Source organism: Candida theae (genome assembly GCF_024610275.1).
Source record: "Candida theae strain CBS 12239 chromosome Unknown scaffold5, whole genome shotgun sequence".
NCBI classification, from domain to species: domain Eukaryota; kingdom Fungi; phylum Ascomycota; class Pichiomycetes; order Serinales; family Debaryomycetaceae; genus Lodderomyces; species Lodderomyces theae.
This window is the reverse complement of record NW_026261451.1, coordinates 1-22096: the sequence shown is the minus strand read 5'-3', so window position 1 is coordinate 22096 and position 22096 is coordinate 1. Positions and strand designations below refer to the sequence as shown.

General features: G+C 38.6%; 15 protein-coding genes across 15 annotated transcripts; 6 read left to right on the top strand and 9 right to left on the bottom strand. All coding sequences in view use genetic code 12, as the record gives it.

Annotated features, from left to right (window-relative positions):
• Positions 1-311: 311 nt before the first annotated feature.
• On the bottom strand, positions 312-704 carry HTA2 (histone H2A; the record flags this gene model as incomplete). The annotated part of the gene is made up of 1 exon (XM_051753196.1): positions 312-704. The coding sequence occupies one exon, from the start codon at positions 702-704 to the stop codon at positions 312-314; it is 393 nt and encodes a 130-aa protein (XP_051607609.1).
• A 1174-nt stretch (positions 705-1878) lies between these two features.
• Positions 1879-2274, top strand: KGF57_003744 (uncharacterized protein; the record flags this gene model as incomplete). Its single annotated transcript, XM_051753195.1, has 1 exon — positions 1879-2274. One exon carries the CDS (start codon positions 1879-1881, stop codon positions 2272-2274), a length of 396 nt encoding a protein of 131 aa, XP_051607608.1.
• A 348-nt stretch (positions 2275-2622) lies between these two features.
• Positions 2623-5805, bottom strand: KGF57_003743 (uncharacterized protein; the record flags this gene model as incomplete). The annotated part of the gene is made up of 1 exon (XM_051753194.1): positions 2623-5805. One exon carries the CDS (start codon positions 5803-5805, stop codon positions 2623-2625), a length of 3183 nt encoding a protein of 1060 aa, XP_051607607.1.
• Positions 5806-6187: 382 nt separating this feature from the next.
• On the bottom strand, positions 6188-6997 carry KGF57_003742 (nucleoporin; the record flags this gene model as incomplete). The annotated part of the gene is made up of 1 exon (XM_051753193.1): positions 6188-6997. One exon carries the CDS (start codon positions 6995-6997, stop codon positions 6188-6190), a length of 810 nt encoding a protein of 269 aa, XP_051607606.1.
• An 821-nt stretch (positions 6998-7818) lies between these two features.
• CDC3 (septin) lies at positions 7819-9236 on the bottom strand (the record flags this gene model as incomplete). The annotated part of the gene is made up of 2 exons (XM_051753192.1): positions 7819-9161; positions 9227-9236. The coding sequence occupies 2 exons, from the start codon at positions 9234-9236 to the stop codon at positions 7819-7821; spliced, it is 1353 nt and encodes a 450-aa protein (XP_051607605.1).
• A 970-nt stretch (positions 9237-10206) lies between these two features.
• KGF57_003740 (uncharacterized protein) lies at positions 10207-10782 on the bottom strand (the record flags this gene model as incomplete). Its single annotated transcript, XM_051753191.1, has 1 exon — positions 10207-10782. One exon carries the CDS (start codon positions 10780-10782, stop codon positions 10207-10209), a length of 576 nt encoding a protein of 191 aa, XP_051607604.1.
• A 322-nt stretch (positions 10783-11104) lies between these two features.
• KGF57_003739 (proteasome regulatory particle lid subunit) lies at positions 11105-12103 on the top strand (the record flags this gene model as incomplete). Its single annotated transcript, XM_051753190.1, has 2 exons — positions 11105-11529; positions 11599-12103. 2 exons carry the CDS (start codon positions 11105-11107, stop codon positions 12101-12103), a joined length of 930 nt encoding a protein of 309 aa, XP_051607603.1.
• Positions 12104-12734: 631 nt separating this feature from the next.
• KGF57_003738 (uncharacterized protein) lies at positions 12735-13319 on the top strand (the record flags this gene model as incomplete). Its single annotated transcript, XM_051753189.1, has 1 exon — positions 12735-13319. The coding sequence occupies one exon, from the start codon at positions 12735-12737 to the stop codon at positions 13317-13319; it is 585 nt and encodes a 194-aa protein (XP_051607602.1).
• Positions 13320-13754: 435 nt separating this feature from the next.
• On the bottom strand, positions 13755-14066 carry HHF1 (histone; the record flags this gene model as incomplete). Its single annotated transcript, XM_051753187.1, has 1 exon — positions 13755-14066. The coding sequence occupies one exon, from the start codon at positions 14064-14066 to the stop codon at positions 13755-13757; it is 312 nt and encodes a 103-aa protein (XP_051607601.1).
• Positions 14067-15310: 1244 nt separating this feature from the next.
• HHT21 (Hht21p) lies at positions 15311-15721 on the top strand (the record flags this gene model as incomplete). Its single annotated transcript, XM_051753186.1, has 1 exon — positions 15311-15721. The coding sequence occupies one exon, from the start codon at positions 15311-15313 to the stop codon at positions 15719-15721; it is 411 nt and encodes a 136-aa protein (XP_051607600.1).
• Positions 15722-16065: 344 nt separating this feature from the next.
• KGF57_003735 (uncharacterized protein) lies at positions 16066-17316 on the bottom strand (the record flags this gene model as incomplete). The annotated part of the gene is made up of 1 exon (XM_051753185.1): positions 16066-17316. The coding sequence occupies one exon, from the start codon at positions 17314-17316 to the stop codon at positions 16066-16068; it is 1251 nt and encodes a 416-aa protein (XP_051607599.1).
• Positions 17317-17613: 297 nt separating this feature from the next.
• KGF57_003734 (GPI-anchor transamidase) lies at positions 17614-18819 on the bottom strand (the record flags this gene model as incomplete). Its single annotated transcript, XM_051753184.1, has 1 exon — positions 17614-18819. The coding sequence occupies one exon, from the start codon at positions 18817-18819 to the stop codon at positions 17614-17616; it is 1206 nt and encodes a 401-aa protein (XP_051607598.1).
• A 196-nt stretch (positions 18820-19015) lies between these two features.
• On the bottom strand, positions 19016-19780 carry GPM2 (Gpm2p; the record flags this gene model as incomplete). Its single annotated transcript, XM_051753183.1, has 1 exon — positions 19016-19780. One exon carries the CDS (start codon positions 19778-19780, stop codon positions 19016-19018), a length of 765 nt encoding a protein of 254 aa, XP_051607597.1.
• A 965-nt stretch (positions 19781-20745) lies between these two features.
• Positions 20746-21375, top strand: GIG1 (Gig1p; the record flags this gene model as incomplete). The annotated part of the gene is made up of 1 exon (XM_051753182.1): positions 20746-21375. The coding sequence occupies one exon, from the start codon at positions 20746-20748 to the stop codon at positions 21373-21375; it is 630 nt and encodes a 209-aa protein (XP_051607596.1).
• Positions 21376-21984: 609 nt separating this feature from the next.
• SSA2 (Hsp70 family chaperone) lies at positions 21985-22096 on the top strand (the record flags this gene model as incomplete). The annotated part of the gene is made up of 1 exon (XM_051753181.1): positions 21985-22096. A coding segment is annotated over one exon (112 nt), but the record flags the coding sequence as incomplete, so codon positions are not given.

Genomic DNA, 22096 nt, shown 5'->3' with positions numbered 1-22096 from the left:
TAAGTAACTTATAATTATAATTGATAATATACACCAGAATTTACCCCAATCAATTCAAAGGGTGATGATCATAAAATAATAATCCTCCCATGAAATCAAAGTAAAAAGAATTAAAAAGAAAACAATAAAAGGTTGTTTTTTGTAAGAATACAAAAGAAAAGGTTGTTTCTGGTTTCATTGAGTCTTCAATAAAGTGTCTTGACTCACATTCAATTTCTCTCTTTCTCAACCCATTCAAATTTTGTTATTGTTGTGTGTGTGTGATGAAAAACCCCCAAATAACAGAAAATAGTATTTGTTAGTTAGTTAACTTATAATTCTTGAGAAGCACCTCCCTTAGCCTTCTTAGCTGGCAACAATGATTGGTGGATGTTTGGCAAGACACCACCTTGGGCAATGGTGACGTGACCCAACAATTTGTTCAATTCTTCATCATTTCTGATGGCCAATTGCAAGTGTCTTGGGATGATTCTGGACTTCTTGTTGTCTCTAGCAGCGTTACCGGCCAATTCCAAAATTTCAGCAGCCAAATATTCCAAAACTGAAGTCAAGTAGACTGGAGCACCTGAACCAACTCTTTGAGCATAGTTTCCCTTTCTCAACAATCTGTGAACTCTACCGACTGGGAAAGTTAATCCAGCCTTGGCTGATCTTGAAGTAGAAGCTTTTTCGCTTGAACCGGCTTTTCCTTTACCTCCTGACATTGTATGATACTAGTGAATTTATTTGATTTAGTTTGTAATAATAAAACTATAAGAAAAAGAAAGAGGAGAAGAAGAAGAAGAAGGTTAAAGATGTGATGTTGAAATTAAGGAAATTTGTTTTGCTTTTATAAAGAGAGAAATCATCAATCATTAACAAAATAAACAGAAACAGAACTAATAATACAGACACACACACACACACAACACAGAGATAATACTAGAAGTAAGAAAGCCAGTAGCAACAGTGTATGTGTATGTGTGTGTGTGTAATAGTGTCACAATACTGCCAAGATAGTGCTAGTTGCCACCATACAATGTGGGATAATGCGTGTAAAGTGTATGTGTGTGTGTGTGTGTAGTATATGCTAGGTCGTGTACTTTTGTAATCTCCCCTCTTTCTTCTTCTCTGTCTCTTCTCTTCCTTCGTCTGCACCTGTCCTCCCTCTGCTCATGTATGTCTTCTCTCCTGTTTCATCTCCTTCTTCTCCTTCTTCCTCTTCTTCTTCTCTCCCTTCTCTTGTGTCACATTTGTCACTGACCCATTATTTCGTGGTACTGTTGTTTATTTTTCTTCTCGAGTCTCAAATTTACGCACCTCAGACTGAAATTTACTCTATTTTGCTACTGATAAGAGAAGAAGAAGAAGCGCGAATTCAAACATTTGTTTTTTTTTCTACACAAAATAACACGACCTTTTTCTCTTGTGCGCGCGCCACTCTTTAGTTCTCTCTCTCTCTCTCTCTCGCGGTCACTTCTCGCTCTCTCCTCTCTTCTCCTTATGTCGGGGGAGAGGCGAGAAGAAGTTCTTCTTCACTAAAGTGCAAGTGCCGAGTGCGAGAGGACATATACCACAAAGCAGTACAATTATTGTATACGCATATTACACAATTGCTCTAACTTTCTTCTTACTGCTTGTCAGTGCTTGTATGTGTATGTGTGAGTTCAGTTGTTTGGTTTGTTACTTTCTCTAGTTTTATTTTGTTTGGTGTTGCCTCTCTCTCTCTCTCTCTCTCTCTCTCTCTCTCTCTCTCTCTTTGACATAAATATTCCTTAAATTCCCACTTTTCAAATCAAAACAATTTAACAACACTTCTTTCTTTTCTTCTCTTTTTTTTTTGAAACTTTATCAAAAGTATATCTTTTAATTCACATCAATCTATAACTTAAATCAACAATGGCTCCAAAAGCAGAAAAGAAACCAGCTTCCAAAGCTCCAGCTGAAAAGAAACCAGCCGCTAAAAAGACCTCTTCCTCAACCGAAGGTGGTAAGAAGAGAACCAAGGCTAGAAAGGAAACTTACTCATCATACATTTACAAGGTTTTGAAACAAACTCACCCAGACACTGGTATCTCACAAAAGGCTATGTCCATCATGAACTCATTTGTCAACGATATCTTTGAAAGAATTGCTTCCGAAGCTTCTAAATTGGCTGCTTACAACAAGAAATCTACCATCTCTGCTAGAGAAATCCAAACTGCTGTTAGATTGATCTTGCCAGGTGAATTGGCTAAGCACGCTGTTTCCGAAGGTACTAGAGCTGTCACCAAATACTCATCTGCTTCAAACTAAGAGAGTTGAAAGTTCTCCAAACTTTGCTGTCAAATCCTTATTTCACTTCTAAGTCCTTGTTGTCTTTTGTCTTTCTTTTGTTTAGTTTTAAGATATTTGGAAATTGAGAAAAAAGATATCTAAATGATTTTTGGTCATCTTGTTTAGGTTCTTTGTTTTTGAAATCAATCTTATATGTGTATATTATATTTAATAACATCAGGTTTTATCTAACAATCATACTAATGTAGCTGTTCTTATGTATCTTGCTAATACTAACGTGTTCCTCTGCTTCAAATAGAGTTTCCTCTTTCATTCATTGTCTATATATATCTATCAGTGCAGACTTTACATCTCTCCTTCCTATATTCAACTCAACTTCAACTCTAACCCGAGTTGTTTGGTCTGCCCGTTGATGGTATCGCCAGTACCAGTTGCTGCTGCTGACTCACTCGAGAAAAACACTATGAAAATCAAACAACTCAACAAGTTAAACAAATGATGCAAGTAGAAAGTGTGTCTGCTTCCATAAACCAAGGAATAGTAGACAATATATCCCAATATCGTTTCTACTAATTTTACAACTGTGCCACTCAACTTTGGCAATGCTCCACCTTCATCACTGCCACTCTGACTCTTCCTTCGGCCTTTATTGGAACTCCTCCCCCTCCCGACTAATGCATTGTTATAGTAAGTTGCTAATAGTATAGGCAATATCGATAACAAGTTATGGTGACTGCTAAATGGAGTAGTCCAATTGACTTGTAAATTGTGAATAAAGACAATCAAAATGGGAATATTTATAGGCAAGATCCACAACATCAACATTAACCACGACACTTGAAAGTTGAACACAGTTTCTATCTCGTTTTCTACCTCGTCTCCTTCCTCTTCCTTGCCCACTTCTCGCTCACCATTTGATTTCAGTGGACTGGTTCGTGTTGCCCAGCTCCTCAACACATGAACCCCTTGGTATACACAGCAAATCAAATACACAATCTGATAAGGTAGGTACCATGGAGTTAACAAAATAACACCCGCCATAAAATATACCTGCAACTTTACCAAAGCTGATTTAACTCTCTGGGATGCAATGTTGAATCTCAAAGGGTGTTTCCTCACCACAATATAATTCAATATTATGCCCAATACCATCAACGCAATGTAAGTTAACCAAACGACAAAATTACAACACAAGTACAAAAGTACTCCAATTATCGTAAAACCCTGACTCAATCCCAAATACAACTCATTGGATTTGAATCCTGATTCTGTTTCATCAATAACAAACTTGTTGTAGTCGGTTAAAACCACAGGATCAAGATGATGCATCAACTTGTTAACCCATGGAACATTTATTGCATAGTTGAGAATGATCAACGCCCCCATTATAACAGGCCAATATCTTGAATTCAAATAAATCAACGTCTGATCAAATGCGGGAAACTTGCCACTAGAACAATACTTACCAAATTGTAACATCAACACAACACATACAATCGCAACATTCATCCCAACTATGGTGATTCGATACCTCAAGATCAACAATTTCAAACTGGCTATGATATCAATCGACACACTGATATTCAATGGTTTTGCCATATCGTCTCCTGACCATACTTGCAAATTCATCCCATAATCGGATTGGACTTTGTAAGGAACATAAGGGGCTACACCATGCATAGTCAACTGTAACTCGCCTTCCCCAGAATCTGGAACACCATTTGTGTACCATTTGCTCTCAAATGGATCTTCTGTCCATTGTCTAATAAATGTATTGAAATTCTGTCCCTCAAGTTGACTTTCTTTTCCACCTTCATGGGTAAACTTCAACTTGTAGACATATAAGCTACTCCAAGCTTGAGGGATTTTCAAGTTTGTCAGCACTGGGCGAGAAGAAGGTAAGCTAATTGAGCTGCCAATTGTGAAAAATTTAATCCACGAAAGAAACCCAGACTCAGTGTTCAATGTGTAATTACCTGGATTCGTAGACAATTGACAATATACCGTGGCTTGCTCATCTTTGGGGAGGGTTATCACAATATTCGAATATCGCTTCAACGTTGTCGAATTCAACACCAAACTATACATTGGCGGCGTGTCTCCATCATAAGATGAATGCGATATGTCAGGCACACCCTTGCTAAAATTGGGGATCGTAGCTTGTAGTGAGGATACATCTGTGATCCCGCTGGCGCTTCCTTCATTGTAAACCCCTACTGCTCGTTGATGCTCCCTGTCTTGTCCTTCTCGTAGCTTTCCTAATGGAGTACTCGATATCAACGTGAATTGATAGTCTTTCTTTTTATCCAAAGAGAATGTATTGAGTGACCCAAGCTGGTTGTTGGTATACACCGCACCTTCATCTAGCTTATTCAACGTCTCTTTACTCATTTCCTCCCTTCCAAATATTTCCTCTTTAGGTATAGTTGATAACCTTCTATCCTCTGCTGCATAATCTTCAAATCCCGTTAAAAAATAACGCTCATACACTCCAATTCGATCTTCAAGAGTAGCTGTGTCACGTAAACAAGTCAATTCTCGCAACGCCAACGCAATCCTTGTACGCAACTGTTGACACCAAACTACAGCCAAATGATCAATTGGTGTCCAAACTTGCGGTATTCCCGTGGTGAAAGCCGTAAATCCATTGGTTTTGGGCACAAGGTACCCCAATGTCGTATAGTCTGCCGGTAATGTTGAGTCCAACGCACCTCCAGTGATTGATATTAGTGCCACATCATGCAATCGAGTGTGAGCTACACTCGATAACTGATTCAACTTGGAGGTGCTAGCGGCTGAGCAATTGTTGAACCCACAATACCAAAACTTGTCAACTGCTGAGTAGATAGTTGACAAATCGCCATCAAAGGTCAATGGTGACGTAGAATGTGGCGAACTCAACGTCAATATATCTTTGATCGAATCAGAAGCATAATCAGGCAACGTCAACATGATTCTCGCCACTATCCCACCCATTGAATGACCAATAACAATGACTGATTTGGGTGGATTGGCTCTATTGGAATACAAACTTAAAATAAACTTCACTGCTTCATTGGCATATTCAGCTTGGTCTAGTATAGTTCTCCCATGGAAAGCCGTAAAATCTTCATTGTAATCAACAGTGAAGAAATCTAATTTAGGATTACAGCCTCCGTAATTTGATTCATCGTGGAGCTCTGACGTCCTTGCTGCTATTGATCTTACTTGTCGATGATTACCGGCATTGCCAGGAATGAACAAAACGGGTACCCCTTCTAATTCCATGCTAGCAATATTATCACCCCCACTACTCTCCGGTGGTTCCTTATCCCTTCCTTGTTCCCGATATAGGTATATCGAATACTTTGATGCGTATTTTGTATGCAGTTGATCAAAAGAATGGATCTTGATATAAGATGGATACATCCAAACCGGTCGACAACTAGGGGCATCGGGACCATTTAGTTTTGAAGTGTATGACTTTAGTGTGAGAAGAATAAGCAATCCGCCCAATAGAATGGTAATATAGAATGGCAGTCTGCTTAGTCGTGCTGTATTCGGTCGCATTGTTTGTATGGGGATGAGAGCTGGTTGACAAAGCAGGCTACAAAAAGTCAAAACTGCGTGCTGCAAACAGATTTTTATTTTTTTCTTTGGTCAGATTTGTGGAGTTGCGTTTTGCAGGTCCCCTTCTCAGCGGATTGTGTTCCTAGTATACGAGTCAGCTCCACTTTCATGGTGCCCTTACTTTCCGTAAAGTTTACGTGTATATTATTCTAGCTTTTGGTTGTAAATTGTATACAAGGTAGACAAAAATTATGACAATCAATTATACAACCTCTTCCAGCTTACTCTAACCTCTCATCTCACCGCATCCTTGAATCCTCTCTCTCTCTCTCTCTCTCTCTCTCCATCAAAACTGCTCTTCACTTCCACTTAGCAAGGCAACTTACTTTGTCTTTTGTTCCTGTTGTGTGTAATCGTTAACCAACTTATACTTGTCAACAATTCCAAAGACATTTCTGACTTTAGCCCAAATATCGTGCAATACTGGATGATTGACATCATTCACAATTTTGTCACCGGTATCAGCAACTGTCTTGACATAGCTTCTAGTAAAAGCACTGACTTCATATCTCTTCTTCAAGAATACAGTGTAAACCAAAAATGGGCTCAATGATCTTTTTCTAAAAGTGATCAACCTCAAAATTAACCATACATAAGTAACCAATTCAATACCACTAGCAGCTTCAATTGACTTGGCGTTGTTTTGACTAACGAAATTGGTGATTGCTGTGGATAAGTTGCTCTTGTCCAAACCAACAATGGGTAAAATGTATCCATTGACATAAGCCAACACATGGAAAGTTGAAAATATAGCAAATGGGACCAAAGTTAACCAAACGTAAGGTCTGAGAAACAACAAGAACCCACCCAACAAGATGTAGTGGGTGTTATCATCCTTGATCAAAATACCAAACCTAAGACCATTCTTTTGTACCAATTGGAATACCAAAATACCAAAAGAAATCAAAACACCCAACAAGGTGACCAAGTAGTCTAGTTTGTACAAGGATGGCAAGATTCTGATAAAAGTCAAGGTGCTGCTAATAAAACCAACAACAGTAAGTACATTACCAGCAAACCAAGCAAATTGTAAGGTGTATACTAGTTCCAATAACTTGTTGGTGTCCACTTTACCCTTGGAAGTAGAATTGGCCGTTGGAGTAGCGGATTTTTTAGTTGTGGCAGATGGCATAATTTGAACTGTGGTTGTCTAAAATTACTGTTGCTTTCTAATGCACTGTAGTATAATAGTGTGTTATATCTGTGAGTCTTTTGAAAGAAAAAACGTTGGTTTCCTGGTTGATTGAGTGTAGGTATAAGCGCCGTTTGCTATGCAATTGAACTCAGTAGATAAATGAGAAGAAAGATTGAAAGTTGTGGATGAATTCGAAGGAGTTAAATAAAACGGGCGCAATCAAAAGAGAGAAAAGAAAAAAAGAAAAAAGAAAAAAGAAAAAAGAAAAAAAGAAAATGCATGAACAGAAGATACTCTATTGTTATCGTCTTCTTGTGACATTTTTACATTTTTTACGTCATACGACAATTAAATATGAGTTTAGCTCGGTCAAATACCATCAGTCCTTTTGAAGTCATTTGAATGTCAAGTCTACAACTCTTCAGAAATGAATTGAAATGGAAAGACACCATCTGCTTTGCAGATGTTTCCATACTTTTCTGCACTTTAGTCTCTCAATCTCTCCTTACATACACATCCTGTTTTGTCTACCCCCTCCCCCTCCTCCTCCCCATTATAACAAAACAAGCAACCTCACATTGGAGATAAGGAAAAAAAAGAGAAAAAAACCGACAACATCAAACTATATTAATATACACTCGCATCTCCTATACTTCTCTCTACATATATACTGTATACTTTAGAACAAAGTGGGCCATTGCGATGAGTCTCTTCAGTACTGAACCAACAAACGCAATTCACCTCAAGTTTCAAAAGACAAACAAAGATACTCGCCGGTTAGTGATTCTGCGCACATTTGCTCCTAGCCACTCACCCTTTTAACGTAAGAATCCCTTACGGCTCTTTTGTGGAGCAGGTTGTGGCGATGGTTCTTGTGGCAACAACTTTTGTTTCTCTAATTGTACCTTTTTATCTTCCAACAACTTGATTTGTTTGGTCAATTTATCCTTCATTTCCTTATGTCTAGCAAATAAATCAGCTTCTGATCTTTGTAACTTCTTTTCCTTCTCACTAACTTTTTGTTGGAAAACAGCCTTCATTTCTTGCTCCATTTTAGCCAATTTAGCTTCATGTAGAGCCCTCTCTTCCTCTTGTTTGGTTGCAGGGTCAAACTCTCTAAAGACGGTATTATCTTGCTCGATACCCATTTTCCTCAACTTTTCAGTACGATAATGCTCATACAATTGATTAGATGTGGTTTCCCTCAATTCTTCTAAAAAGTTTCTCACCAACAATTCACGCAATCTGACAAAATCATTGTGGTTTTCGTTATCAACTTCAATGACACCCCATGGATATCTTCTTCCTCTAACCAATCTGCCATCACCAGTTTGAACTTCTTTGGTGGATCCAATAACGGCAAAGGGGAAACTCTTGATCAACTCATGGGTGTTGGCAATGACTTCTTCATCGTCATTCTCCGATACGGTTGGGGTGAAAATTTTGATGCCATGATAGTCAATATCTGCCAAAATTGCACGTTTGAACTCGTGGACTTCTTCATCAGTCAATGTGTCTGATTTCGAGATGATTGGAATCAAGTTGACTTTTTCATGGACTTGCTTCATCAATGCAATATCCAAGCTTCTCAACGAGTGACCCGTTGGTTCGATAAAATACAAAAACGCATGCACCCTGTTGTCCACAACTGTCGACCTGTTGATACGTGACTCGGCTTCCAAATACGAATCAAATCTACTATTTATCTCATCGACAATTGGTTTCCACGAATCAATGTTGTTCAAGGCGTCACCAAACCCTGGCGCAGTAATAACACTTACATTCAACTTGACCCCATCCTCTTCAATTTCTGTCACTGTAGTCTTGATCTTGACCCCGGCATCTCCTCCTTCCTTTTCCAGTGGTTCAGCTTCAGCTTCAGCTTCGGCATCTTCAAAGTCATCTTCTTGACCGCCATCATACTCATTCAATTTACTGCTCTTACCCATAACATCACGGTTGAATAGAGTATTAATCAATGTTGCTTTACCTAATCCAGCTTCACCAACAGCCATAATGTTCAAATTGAAGCCTCTCCTAAGAGATCTTCTGTGCCATTGTTTAGGCAAGTTGGCAAAGCCAACATACCCGTTCAACACTCTTTTGATTATTTTGATATCTTGAGGCGTAGAACTGTGTGGTGCATGCAGATTATCCACTACTGGTAAAAATGAAAAAACGTTAGTATGAGATTTATAGAGGGGAACGAATTGGGTTGTCACATACCTGAAGTCATGTTGTGTGTGTATCTTTATTGAGCGTATTGTGTTGCTGTTAACGATTTAGGATTTGATCTGATTTGTTGACGTTTTTCTGTGTTTGACGAGTAAGAATAGCCACCGATTCACAACGACAATGTTTCCTTCCAATTGCAGTATAATGTATATCTCTTATATTCAATCTAACAATAGAGTCTACTACCGACAAAAGTGTGATTCGATGTGTCGTAAAAAACCCACAGACGATCTCCAAATTGAAAAGGTCTCTTGATCTGTTGTTGTTTGTCTGTTTTTCCTCTTTTTTCTTTGCCTCAACTTTTTTTTTCTTCCACGCCCCCCTTTTCACCCTTTTTTATTTTTTTTTTTCTGACACAGATAAATTCATATATAAAACCAAAATAAAAAGTGGAACCGCGTCTTATTTGCACGTGATTGGTCATGTGACTTGTTTATATAATTACCAGATATCAGTCTTATACGATTTTTGGGAGAGTAATGAATAGTATCACTAGAGGCACAGGCTGTTAAGAATTACGTTGATATATTTTGCTAGCTTGTATCAATTTTTTTTATGTGTGTATTGATCGATTGTATTTCACTGTGCATGTGAACATGGCTTCGAGTAGTACAAACGAGTCTAGAATGAGTTCTATCTCTCTTGGATGTGTTGAAAAGGGGACATTCATCTTTCTAAAGTAGTAACTGCGTGATTGAGAGAAAGCTTTTCTGAATTCACTAATCTCAGTTACGAGTACAACTTCCACAGCTCTTCCTCAATTTAATTTTTTTTGGAATCAAAGTGTTGCAAAAATATTGTAAAACTGCACTGCATCAATATCAACATATTCACGCTTCGAGGATAAAGTAAAACAACTACCGTAATAAAGTCAGTACTCATAGCATAGAGCTACATTTTGCTTTCAAAAACGATTACATCGTATAGATCTCTATAGCTGTCCCATAAACACTACAATCTCCTTTAAGAATCTACTTTCGCAATTGATCCAACAAAAACTCCAAAGCAAATTTAGCAAAATCACTCATATTTTTTGACCTCTCTTGATTACCAAACTCTCTTTCCGTAGAAGAGTCACCGTTGGGACCTGTAAATCCAAGAAATACCGTACCCACATGAGGTACAACTCTATTACTACCGCCACTCTCGCTCTTTGCATCATTTGCTACACTTTCTTCCACCTCATTTTGTCTATTAGATAAATGCAAATCAGTTGAGGGCCCAGCAAATCCAGTTTCAGAAAGCACATAAGTGGACCCCAATTCATACCTAGCTGTTCGTGCCAATTTCAAAGCCACCTGTTCACTGGGACCCATATAGTTTGATATCTCTTCCTCTGTCCATCCTGAAAGCTTCAATCTTTGTTTCAACGAGTACAATAGTTTACCACCAATGTAGAAATCCGATGCACCGGGGACTGAAACTATGTAGGCTGATATTAATCCACCACAAGCAGCTTCGGAAACTGCCAATGTTTGTTCTTTGGATCGTAGAATCGATGCTATTTCTTGAACAATTTCTGTTATCTCTGTAGGAGGGAATGCCATTTGTGAGATTGGGGCAAAGGATTGTTAGGGAGTATTCTTTGGCAGTGCCGTCAATAGAAAATTTGGGTAGTGTATGTTGGGTAAACAACTCAACTGGATGTGAGACGATATTATTGTTTTCTTTTTTTTTTTTTTTTTTTTTTTTTTTTTTTTTTTTTTTTTTTTTTNGGAGGCGATATTTTTTTTTTTTTTTTTTTTTTTTTTTTTTTTTTTTTCTTTGACTTCCGTTCAGTATTTTCCAGTGGCAACCAAAAGCTAAGGCATCAAACTCCAATCCTTTAGAACTCCAATAGAACACAACACTACTTAGTGGTATCCCCAAATGACATCGACTAACAAATCGCTAAAGTTCCACGCGGGTAAAGTACAGTACAATGAAGACACGAATCGATGCACACCATTGCCATACGAAGGTGTAATCTCCATCAAACCAAGTGCTGAAGAACCAGATTTCTTGGATTTCACTTGGACACCAAAACCAGATCAAACTCTGCAAATCAATGGAACGCAGCAAGTGGAAAAAGATGAGTTATTGTTGATACCGGGTGACGTTACGATCAAGACGATAAAATCTTGCAATACCGGCCGTGTGTTTGCATTTACTTTTTTAAGTAGTGGAGCCAAGTATCTTTACTGGTTACAGGATGTTGGAGATGTCGATGATCTTGGGAAGTTGACGGAAAAGGATAACAAATTGATTCAACTGATATCGTCTTTGATTAGTCTTGGCGATGACGAGGATGTTGAGTAAGTATCTTTTTTAGGAATGTGCTTTAATGAATAGAGAACAATTGTGCTAACTTATGATTTTTGTAGTATGAAAGAGGAGGATAAAGGAGACGATGAAAAGAAGGAGAAGGAGGTAGAACAGAAGGAATCGCAACAAGCGTCTCAAGCGACGGTGCCACAAGCACAAAGGACTCAAAACTTGCCAAGTCAATCTCAATCTCAATCTCAATCTCAATTCAAGTTACCAATAGGGTCAATTTCTTCGGTTTTAGATATATCCACAATTGACAACCATTTGGACAAGCTCTCCTTAGATCAATTAAAGCACATGTATGGTGAATACTTGCCACCGTCCATTGCTCAAAACCCGACCAAAGCCAAGATAATTGAAGTTGTGAGAAGTGGATTTTTCCAACAAAGTGAACAGAAGTTGACCAAGCAGCTACGTGCTAATGAAGGTGCAGGGCTTTTGTTGGCTCAAAGTTTGAAGTATGACTATAAAGGTGAGGGAATTGAGAACTTTTTGAAAGGGGTAAGAGAATTGTCCAAGAAGGAAAAGGAAGAAGAAGGGGATGGGGAGGAGAAGGATTAGAAGTGGGAAGAAAATGCCAGAAAGTGAGTAGATGCATTAGTGCAAGCTCCATGGTATCGTGTTTTCGTGGGATGCATAAAAAGTTTAGAGGTAAAAGACTTGTTAAAATTACAAACACAAAACATTGTAGTGTCTATGGTGTCCCAAGTAACCATCAATCAGTTCACGAGGGCACTTGTAGGACCAACTCATATGCTTGAGTGTTCTCTACTATCGTCGTTGCATAAGCTGGTGGGATTTTTTTTTTGGTAGTGTGTAATGTACACGACCTTGCTTCAGTACATTACGTCACCTCAGTAATGTACAAAAAAATTATTATTTAACGTTGTAGCAGCACAAAATGCAACAACTGTATTTTGTATTGTGGCGGGGTGGGGTGGAGGTTTGCTTTTGTATTTGAAACTCTCGATACTTTGTTATCATCGTCACCATCATCAACATCACCAAGGTTATCCACAGCAATTACATTAAAAACACAGCCTTACTTCAAATATATCAAGCTTTATTTCATCTACCTGCCTTGACGCAAGAACATATAACAAAACGGACATCAGAAACTTGATGAAGAACAAGATATAACGACCCTGTTTTTTTAGTTGACCAGACGCATATTTATACAGATACCACAAGGATGAGTACAGACAAAGTTGAGATATATACCCAACCACCGGACCAGGACCAGAAGAGTGAGTCTGTTGAGGAATCGATAGCAACAAAGCTCGAGGAACTTATTGTAAAACATCCAGTATTACCTGAGGATGCAGATGAGGGAGAGGGCAATGATGAAAAGGCAGAAGATGACCGGGGGTCAAAGCTTCAACAGAAACAAGAGAAAGCTAAGGAAGATATCAAGAAGGCGCATTCCACCAAACATGTGGAAGGCAGACACAAGGAAGCACAAGATTCTGAATCTGAGAGTGAAACAGAAGACGAGGCTGATGTTGAGCTTGATCATGATGGGATGGAGGTACCCCAGGGTAAGATTCCTCTAGATGGACAGTTTTCTACAGAGGAGTTGAAGAAATTGATTGAAGTGGCACAAGAGAAGGGGATTTTGAGTGAAGATGTTGATTTGAAAGTAGTTGATTCGAGTGAGATTGGAGACAGGATTAGATTAGCTGATAGTCAGGCTAGTGACAACAAGGAGGAGGAAGGGAAAGAGAAGGAGGAGGAAGGGAAAGAGAAAGAGGAGGAAGGGAAAGAGAAGGAGGGCTAGCATGTGTAATTGTAGTAGAAGTTAAACTTCTTCCACTTTAGAGTCGTATGTAAAGATTTTGAACAAAGTGTCAATGGCGTAAGCATGATCTACAAAAGGAGGGGGCTCTGTCTAATTTTCTTTGTTGCCATTTCACTGCACACGCCTAGTAAAATTATCACCAAAAAAAAGAAAAAAAAAAAATTGAAGAAGAAGATTCACCAGAGGTTGCGCCACTACAGAAAAAAGAGAATCTCAATTAACAACATATGAAAACTTTGTATTTAAACGTTACTAATAAAAAAAAAAAATTACTACAGTACATCATTAATCAATATGAAACGATTAAATAACTAAAAGGAACCCAATAAGCCGCGAACTGAATATAGAAAAGGAAAAAAAAAATAGCTAAACTAAGCACAGCAAAGCAAATAAATTTTTTCCTCTTGTCCATTATTAACCTCCGAAACCGTACAAAGTTCTACCTTGTCTCTTCAAAGCGTAAACAACATCCAATGAAGTGACAGTCTTTCTCTTGGCGTGTTCAGTATAAGTGACAGCATCTCTGATAACGTTTTCCAAAAATTGTTTCAAAACAGTTCTGACTTCTTCGTAAATCAATGCGGAAATACGCTTGACACCACCTCTTCTTGCCAATCTTCTGATAGCTGGCTTGGTAATACCTTGGATGTTGTCTCTCAAGATCTTTCTGTGTCTCTTAGCACCACCCTTTCCTAATCCTTTTCCTCCTTTTCCTCTACCAGACATTGTTGATTATTTGTTTATATGTGTGTGTGTGGGTATAAGTGTTATAGAAATAACGTTTGTTAGAAAGAAGAAGAAAAAAAAAAGGAGAAAGAAGAAAGAAGAAAGTGTTGATGAGGGAGAAATGGTGCGGGAAATATAACCAACTATATATTGAATGGAGAGAGAGGAGCGAGTGAAGCGAGTAGAGTGAATGAGCGAGAGAATGAGAACTATTGTTTTGTCTCTGCATAGTATATTATTTGTGTAGTGTGTAGTGTGTAGTGTGTAGTCTGCTAGAGTAGCGTAGAGTAGAGTAGAGTAGTGTATCATGTAGGAAAAGGAAAAGGAAAAGAAAAAGGAAAAGGAAAAGGAAAAGGAAAAGGAAAAGGAAACAATAGAACGGGATAAGAGAGAGAGAGAGAGAGAATGTGTACGTGTGTGTGCAATAATAATGTGTTGAATATTGTCTCTCTGCGCTTAAACAAAAGACACTGAATTAAGAGCAAAACAAAATTGTGTGGTGTCTTTTCTCAATGGGAACGGCAATAAAAGGAAAATTGGGAGAGTCACGAGAAGCAAAAGAAGTAGTGGGGGATTTCTTTTGTATTGAACAAAAGACCACCCATCTTTTCTTCATCTTTCTCTCTTTCTTCTGTTTTGTTGTTGTTGTTCTTCTTCTGTTTTATATTTTTGCAATTTCGTCCTTTTGTGTAAATCACAAGAGACAGAAGAATGTCATTTTTTCTTTCTTTACTTCTTTTACTGAGAACTGACACATATCTTTGCGACATTGTAATCTCTATACAGTACCAACTATACGTAAGCAAGAGAGAGAGTGTGTGTTCTGAAATTTACACATAAATTCTGGTCCACGGGTATTTATCTGTTTATCTCTATTTGTAACAGCGCAGCAAACACAAAAAAGAAGAAATATTAAGAGGCAAGAAGAGAAGAGAGACTAACAAGAGAAGACAAGAGTAACTAGAAGACTTAGTAAACAGTAACTATAGGACAAGGAAAAGACAACAATTTCCTTGCTGCAAGAATAGCAATCACAATCTTCCACAACAAACGCCCTACTCCCCAATTTTAACAACGCTAACTAAATATAATTTTCTCACTCACATTGCGCGTCCACTACAAATCCCTTTTAGTTTAAAAATCATCAACTTTCTCCTCCACTCATCAAACCAAAACATTCTCCCCTTCTCCTTCTTCTTCTTTTTCTTCTTCTTCTTTTCTTACATTAGAACAATCAATCAAAAATGGCTAGAACTAAACAAACAGCAAGAAAATCCACTGGTGGTAAAGCCCCAAGAAAACAATTGGCCTCTAAAGCCGCTAGAAAATCCGCCCCATCTACCGGTGGTGTCAAGAAACCACACAGATATAAGCCAGGTACCGTTGCTTTGAGAGAAATTAGAAGATTCCAAAAATCCACTGAATTGTTGATTAGAAAGTTGCCTTTCCAAAGATTGGTTAGAGAAATTGCTCAAGATTTCAAGACTGACTTGAGATTCCAATCCTCTGCTATTGGTGCTTTGCAAGAAGCTGTTGAAGCTTACTTGGTTGGTTTGTTTGAAGACACTAACTTGTGTGCCATCCACGCCAAGAGAGTCACCATCCAAAAGAAGGATATCCAATTGGCTAGAAGATTAAGAGGTGAAAGAGCTTAAATTTAAAGAGAGAGAGAAAGAAAGAAAGAGAAAGAGCTCTTTTTTCTTACTACTTCTTTTCTTCTTATTATATTGGGTAAAACAACAGGTCTCTTTGTTTTTAATTCTTTTGTATTAGTAGTTAATATATATTAAGTTATATCATTGAATGAGAGAGAGAGAGAGAGAAAGAGAGAAAGAGAGAAAGAGAGAGAAAGAGAGAGAAAGAGAGAGAAAGAGAGAATAGTAGGGAATGTAGTTGTAAAAAGGCAATCAACTCTACATCAGTTTCAGCTTCCCCGTTCCCTCATGAGAGTATACGTTTTATTTTATTGCAACAACCACTCTTAATTCCCTATACAACTTCAATATGGATACACTTGTGGCTCGGCCAATTGATCCAACCCACTAGCCTCTTGCTCCTTAGCTCTTTCTTCCAAATATGGCAACAACACATCCTTAAATTTGTAAAAACCTCTATACTCATTGACATCTTCATCCCAGCTCGTAATTCCATTCAACAATCTTCTTGGCACATATGGCTCCTTGCACAACTCAACCATGGGAATGAAATAAGTACGCACAGTGAATGCAACCGCTCCAGTCCTGGGCAATCGTCTCAAACTTTGGCGTTCACTTCGGAAAAACAAGTTATTGACATCAGTTGCATCAGGCGCAGTATTCCATCCTACATTGGCATCTTCTTCTGATCCAATCGATGAAGACCAATCCAAATGATTGTCAGTTTGAATGAAATAATTATTACGCACCACGGGTGACTCAACAGTTAAACGACGGAAAAATTTATTCATTGCTGGTCCCAAATGTGTCTTGTACTTGGGAACATCACCCGAAGTGTGTATTTGATCCAATTTCATTTGAAATTTGTCTTTGATCTTCCAAAATCCTGCCAAAGTGATGCATCCCAGCTCTAACGAGTATTGTCCATCATCTTCATTTTCAACCATAATTGCAATATCATCTTGAATCAATTTGGCAGCAGTCACTATAGGATTGCACTCCTTATCATTCAAATCATATACTTCTTCGGTTGCCAAAATCTTAATCACACGCTTTTCCTTGTCATAGTGGAATAATGAAGGATACCTCACAGGCAAATAATCCAACAACTCTTCAAGAAACTCCCATGATGCAGCTACTGCCTTTGGGCTGGTGTTGTACAAATCGTCGCCTTTTGTTGCAAGACGTTTCAACTTTAAATCATGATAATACTTCCATTGGTTATCCAACTCAATCCACGAATGCCAATCCATGTTTCTTATACCCATGGTGATAGTATACTTGTGTTTGAAAGCACGGTAAGGTATTGGTTTGGTCCCAGTAAGCGACCAATTGGGGAATGGTGGAGGATTGGGTGTTTTGAATGAAGTATTTGGCTCCCAGTACCCAAATGGACGTTGGTCCATCTTGGAAGGCGTGGTCTTACCCACTGGCCTAGATGTGCGAGGTATCAGTTTGCCCTTCTTGGTCTTGGTGTAGTATACAAGTAAAATACAAAGTGGAATCGCGAATAAAATCACAGATCGTTCTGCTAGGATATGCAGAACCCATCCGGTAGATGTAGTTGTAGTTGTAGTGGTGGCTGTGGAGTTCATGGTGTGACTTGTGGGATAAAGGAGACAGCTCTAGTTATCCTCCCCTCTGTTGAACAGCAAACTTGCCGAGTGATAGATTTATATATATATACACATTTTGAAATGATAGGGTTTGAGGCTATCACTGTGCTGTGCATATTGTTATGCCATATGCATCTGATAACAGAAAACGTATCTTTGTGCCGAATTAGGCAAAAATTCGCAGCATTTCCAAAAGGAAAGAAAAAATCCTCGACCTTGAAATAAACGTGGTAGTAGCACACCAAACTATACTCACCCCCCTGCTCACCTCACATCCTACGCAGGTGGTAGAAATGCGGCAAATAACGCAGTTTGTACAAAATTCCAAACCAAAATATACCCCAAAACATACTTAAACCAAGGCTCATCATAACTCCAGGCCAAAGTCCAGTAAATCAAAGGCGAAAAACTGGTGATTCTATTCAAAATCTGCACGTTCCAAAAGAATACCCCGCCAATGATTATCAGGGCATTCAACACGACTAGCGGTAATAATTTTCGATACTGAGGAAGAACTTTCCACGTTGAGCTCACTGAATAGCAATTCCATATCAAAACCGGCGCAACGAGGATGAAATTGGGTACATTGTTCAACGACCAGTATGATAAGAACCCATTACTCCAATAGTGTGATTGTGCATACAGAAATAGACTTGGGAATCTATTTAAACACCAGCCTTGTCTCTGTGGACAAAAGGTGAGGTAGTGGTGTATGTTTTGACCAACAAGAGTAGCTCCAAGTACAGACCCGGTGATTATGGACAGTATACTTGATGTCCAGTCTTGTTCAATGATGCTAAAATCGTACAAGTCCAACAAGTACAAGACGCCTAGTAATAGTGAATTTGCTCTGACCGTAAAGCCAAATGCGCAAACAATACCACTTAATAAATACATGTAAACGTTTTTGACCGACTTGTTGCTCCTAGTTGCAACATTATTAAACTCTATTGCCCTGTAGTACAAGTAAAGAGCTAACAAGGTAGTCAAATTGCTCAAATTCTCGGAATAATTTGTAGTTAAAAACACGCCGGCTGGCGATATGATCATCATTAGACTAGCAATGTAGCTGGTTCGAGAATCAAACGTCAATTTGCTCAAGCAATACAAGACCAAAGCTGAAGCAAAATGACAAGCGTTGGCAATCAAGATACTCCACATTTGTAGTTGATAATAATTGTCACTCGGTAGTAACGAAATCAATTTGATCCACCCAGGACAGAACACAAATTGATGTTCATAAGCAATCTCGTTTACAAACAAGTCATTGAAATATACCGAATCCCAAGTAATTAATTTATTCAAAATGGAGGTAACTATTCCATTATAGGGAGAAGCTGTAGATGGTGAACTTGCCAACTCGTCTATGATCAATTGCGAGGAGGTATCAAACCGAGATGGAGCAAAGTATATTATAGCCAATTGGATTAGCTTAAGGGTAAGGAACGAACGTAGTAGACTCCATAGTGAATGACGTGGCATAGCTTCAAACCTGATACATTGTCGTTGATCAATTTTGAAAAGAAAGAAAAAAAAAAAATAAAAATTCCGTCACTCAATCTGAAATGCGATGATGATGAGAGATGGACTTATCCTCGGCGGTACCAATGACCACGACTCAACTCCATTTCTTCTACTGCAATGAATGGCTAGACACGACTTTCTATAAACGCTGTTTCTACTCCTTTCTCAACCCTTCGTTCTTGACCTTTTCAATCCCCTTTTCTGCTCTTTCTTTGTCCAAATAGTAATAAGGTCTAACCAAATCGCCTCGATCATTCAATTCAAACACCAAAGGGATACCAGTGGGCACATTGATCTTCAGTATATCATCGTCACTGACTTTATTCAAGTACTTGATCAAACTTCGAACTACTGACCCATGCGTCACAATCAATACCGTCTTGTTCAATTGAACCATTTGATGATCGAAAATCTCGTACTTGAAAAACGGAATTAATCGATCCATCACCATGGCTAGGGATTCGCCTCTTGGCAAAATGTTCTTGTTCAATATATCATTGTATTTCTCGTCGATGGATTCATCCAGTTGAGGATCAATCAATGGTGGCAATCCATTATAATTTCGTCTAATGTACTGAAACTTCTCCTTGTCTTCACCCAATTCAACAAATACTTCGTGTTTATCACGACCTTGGTATTGCCCATAGTGTCTTTCATTCAATCGCCATGTTTTGATATGGTCAACCCAGGGTTTATTTAGTACCTTGAGTATAATGAACCCGGTCTCAATTGAACGTATTAGTTTCGAAGTGTATAGAATGCCAGGGGAAAGACCATGCTGCTTGATTAGCTCGCCAGCATATTGGGCTTCGTTTTTGCCCTTTTCAGTTAGTGGAATGTCGATCCAGCCGCAGAACTTGTTCTCATGGTTCCATTGGGATTCCCCATGTCTTAGAATTATCAACTTGTGAGTGCCCATCGTTGGTGGGAGTTATCGGGGGAGTGATGCGTGAATAGTTTTATGCCAATTGAGTAGTCTCTGATGAGCGACTGTAACTAAAGATTGAGATGTTTCTATGTAGTGTCCCCAGCTTCCCCTTGTCTTCCGTAGTTGCGAGGGATTTTGACCAAAGAAAAAATAAAATATTTTTCTTTTTTTTTTGCTGACCGGGTTTATTTTATTTATCATGGCAAACACAGACCCGAATTGCGTTGGTTCCCTTGCAAACATCATGTGGCTTGGTTTAGTTGTAAAGGCTCCAAAGAAATTCACTCTAAAGAGTGAGCTCATATTCACGAAGGATGTGAATCTTATTGGAATTGACTCGTATTCGAGGATTCTCTCTGTGAATCAGGCTCTCTTTTCGGGTCAGATACTTGAAGATGCCTCGTACATGTTAATGAATTAGGCTATGCAGAGCAAAGAGGGGATCCACCTAAGCAATTATTTATTATCAACTCCCCCCCCTCCCCCCAACGAAATGCAAGTGATTGGAAATTTATTGATTTAACCTTGACATTCTTGAAATCTATGTTGCAATGTAACATTACATTAATGGTAGCAGTGCAACCAGGTTACATTTTTACCATCAGGTTGCAAAACAGACAGACATGGGTCCTTTTCTTTGGGCTTTTCTTGACATAATGTCCAGCAAAAGAGGATGCCAACTGGGAGGAGAATGACGGGACTCTTTATTTGACCTTTAGTCTGATACGTGGTTTCAAAAATAGTAGAAAGCTGGTATATGTTGGCACTAGAATTTCAGAGAAGTCGTGTTGTTATCTAGTCAAGACACAAAAGCTGATAAACGCCAACTAATCCCGCTAAAAAAAGCCCATTTGCGATGATCATACATAAGGAGCTATAACTGTTCAAAATTCAAATTCCAAACCAGCAATTTCCATGTCCACCATCATCCGTCCAACACTAGCCACACTATAACCATGACTATTGAACGTAAAGTCAAACCAGGTGGTCCATTCACTTGGACTCAAATCCAACAAATTGTGAAATCAAATAACCTTGAAATGTTTGCTAGAAGCGAAGATCAATTCCGCAAGTATTCCAAATTCAAAAATGACCTCTCATCAAATGGTATCACCATAAATGACCACGTATTGAAGGAAGAACTAGAGTGGAAGCAAAGTGATATTCGGAGCCAAACTGCAACCACACCACCACAAGAGTATTCTACATCAAATCCCCAGGACCTCATTTTTTACAATCCTGATGATATCAAGATTATTTACAACAAGTTTCCATACTATTTTGAAGAGTCGGTGGTGCATTTGTGCGTGTGGTCGAAATTGACTATACCAAACGATATCAACTCGCCCGCTGGTGATATCTCCCCCTTAACGAAACGCATTATTGAACGCTATTTGCAAAAGACATTTCTTGAAAAGGGCATATCGAAGCAAGATATGGTGTGGTTTAGAAATTGGTCAAGTTTGCAAAGTGTCCGCAGCGTCAGTCATATTCATGTTCTTTTGCACAATGTTGATGATGGTATTTTACAGAAACTTCTCAAGTCGCCGGGTAATACCTTAACCATAGAAGATTATAGAACNTGAGTAGAGAGAGAGAGAGAGAGAGAGAGAGATACATCGAAGTAATAACGTTTCGATAAGAATAGAATTTGCTTAGTTAAGCGCAACATGTAGATGCTTATGTAGATGCTTATGTAGATGCTTATGTAGATGCTCATGAACAGGGCTCCTCTAGTCTTGAATAGAGACGTGCTGATGTTCGTGCAACATTCCTCATCGAAGCTAATCTCCATGTCTTTTTTTGTTTGACATGGCACGATTCTAGTCTCAATGACATCATCATTCGATAATCTCTGGTAGCGTTTTTTATCTTTTGTATTTGGTCCCTCTGTCTTTCTCTCTCTCTCTCTCTCTCTCGAGATTTCTAGCCGCAACTGGTAGCTTCTCGCAAATTCCACAACATTCGATGATGTTCCAAACCCACTTTTGTGTCCAACCGATATGCCAAACTTGGACTTTATTATTGGCAATGTTGAAAAATTTTGAAAAATTTCAACAATTGTCCCACTGGGCTATAAATATATCATCAATTGTCTCTCCCACTACAGTTTTGGCTAATTTTTCTCTTTCTTCTTTTTCTTCTCCTCCTCCTCCTCATTACAATAAACTAACTCATAAACACAAATAACAATCATGTCTAAAGCTGTTGGTATTGATTTAGGTACTACATACTCTTGTGTTGCCCACTACGCAAACGACAGAGTTGAAATCATTGCAAACGACCAAGGTAACAGAACCACTCCAT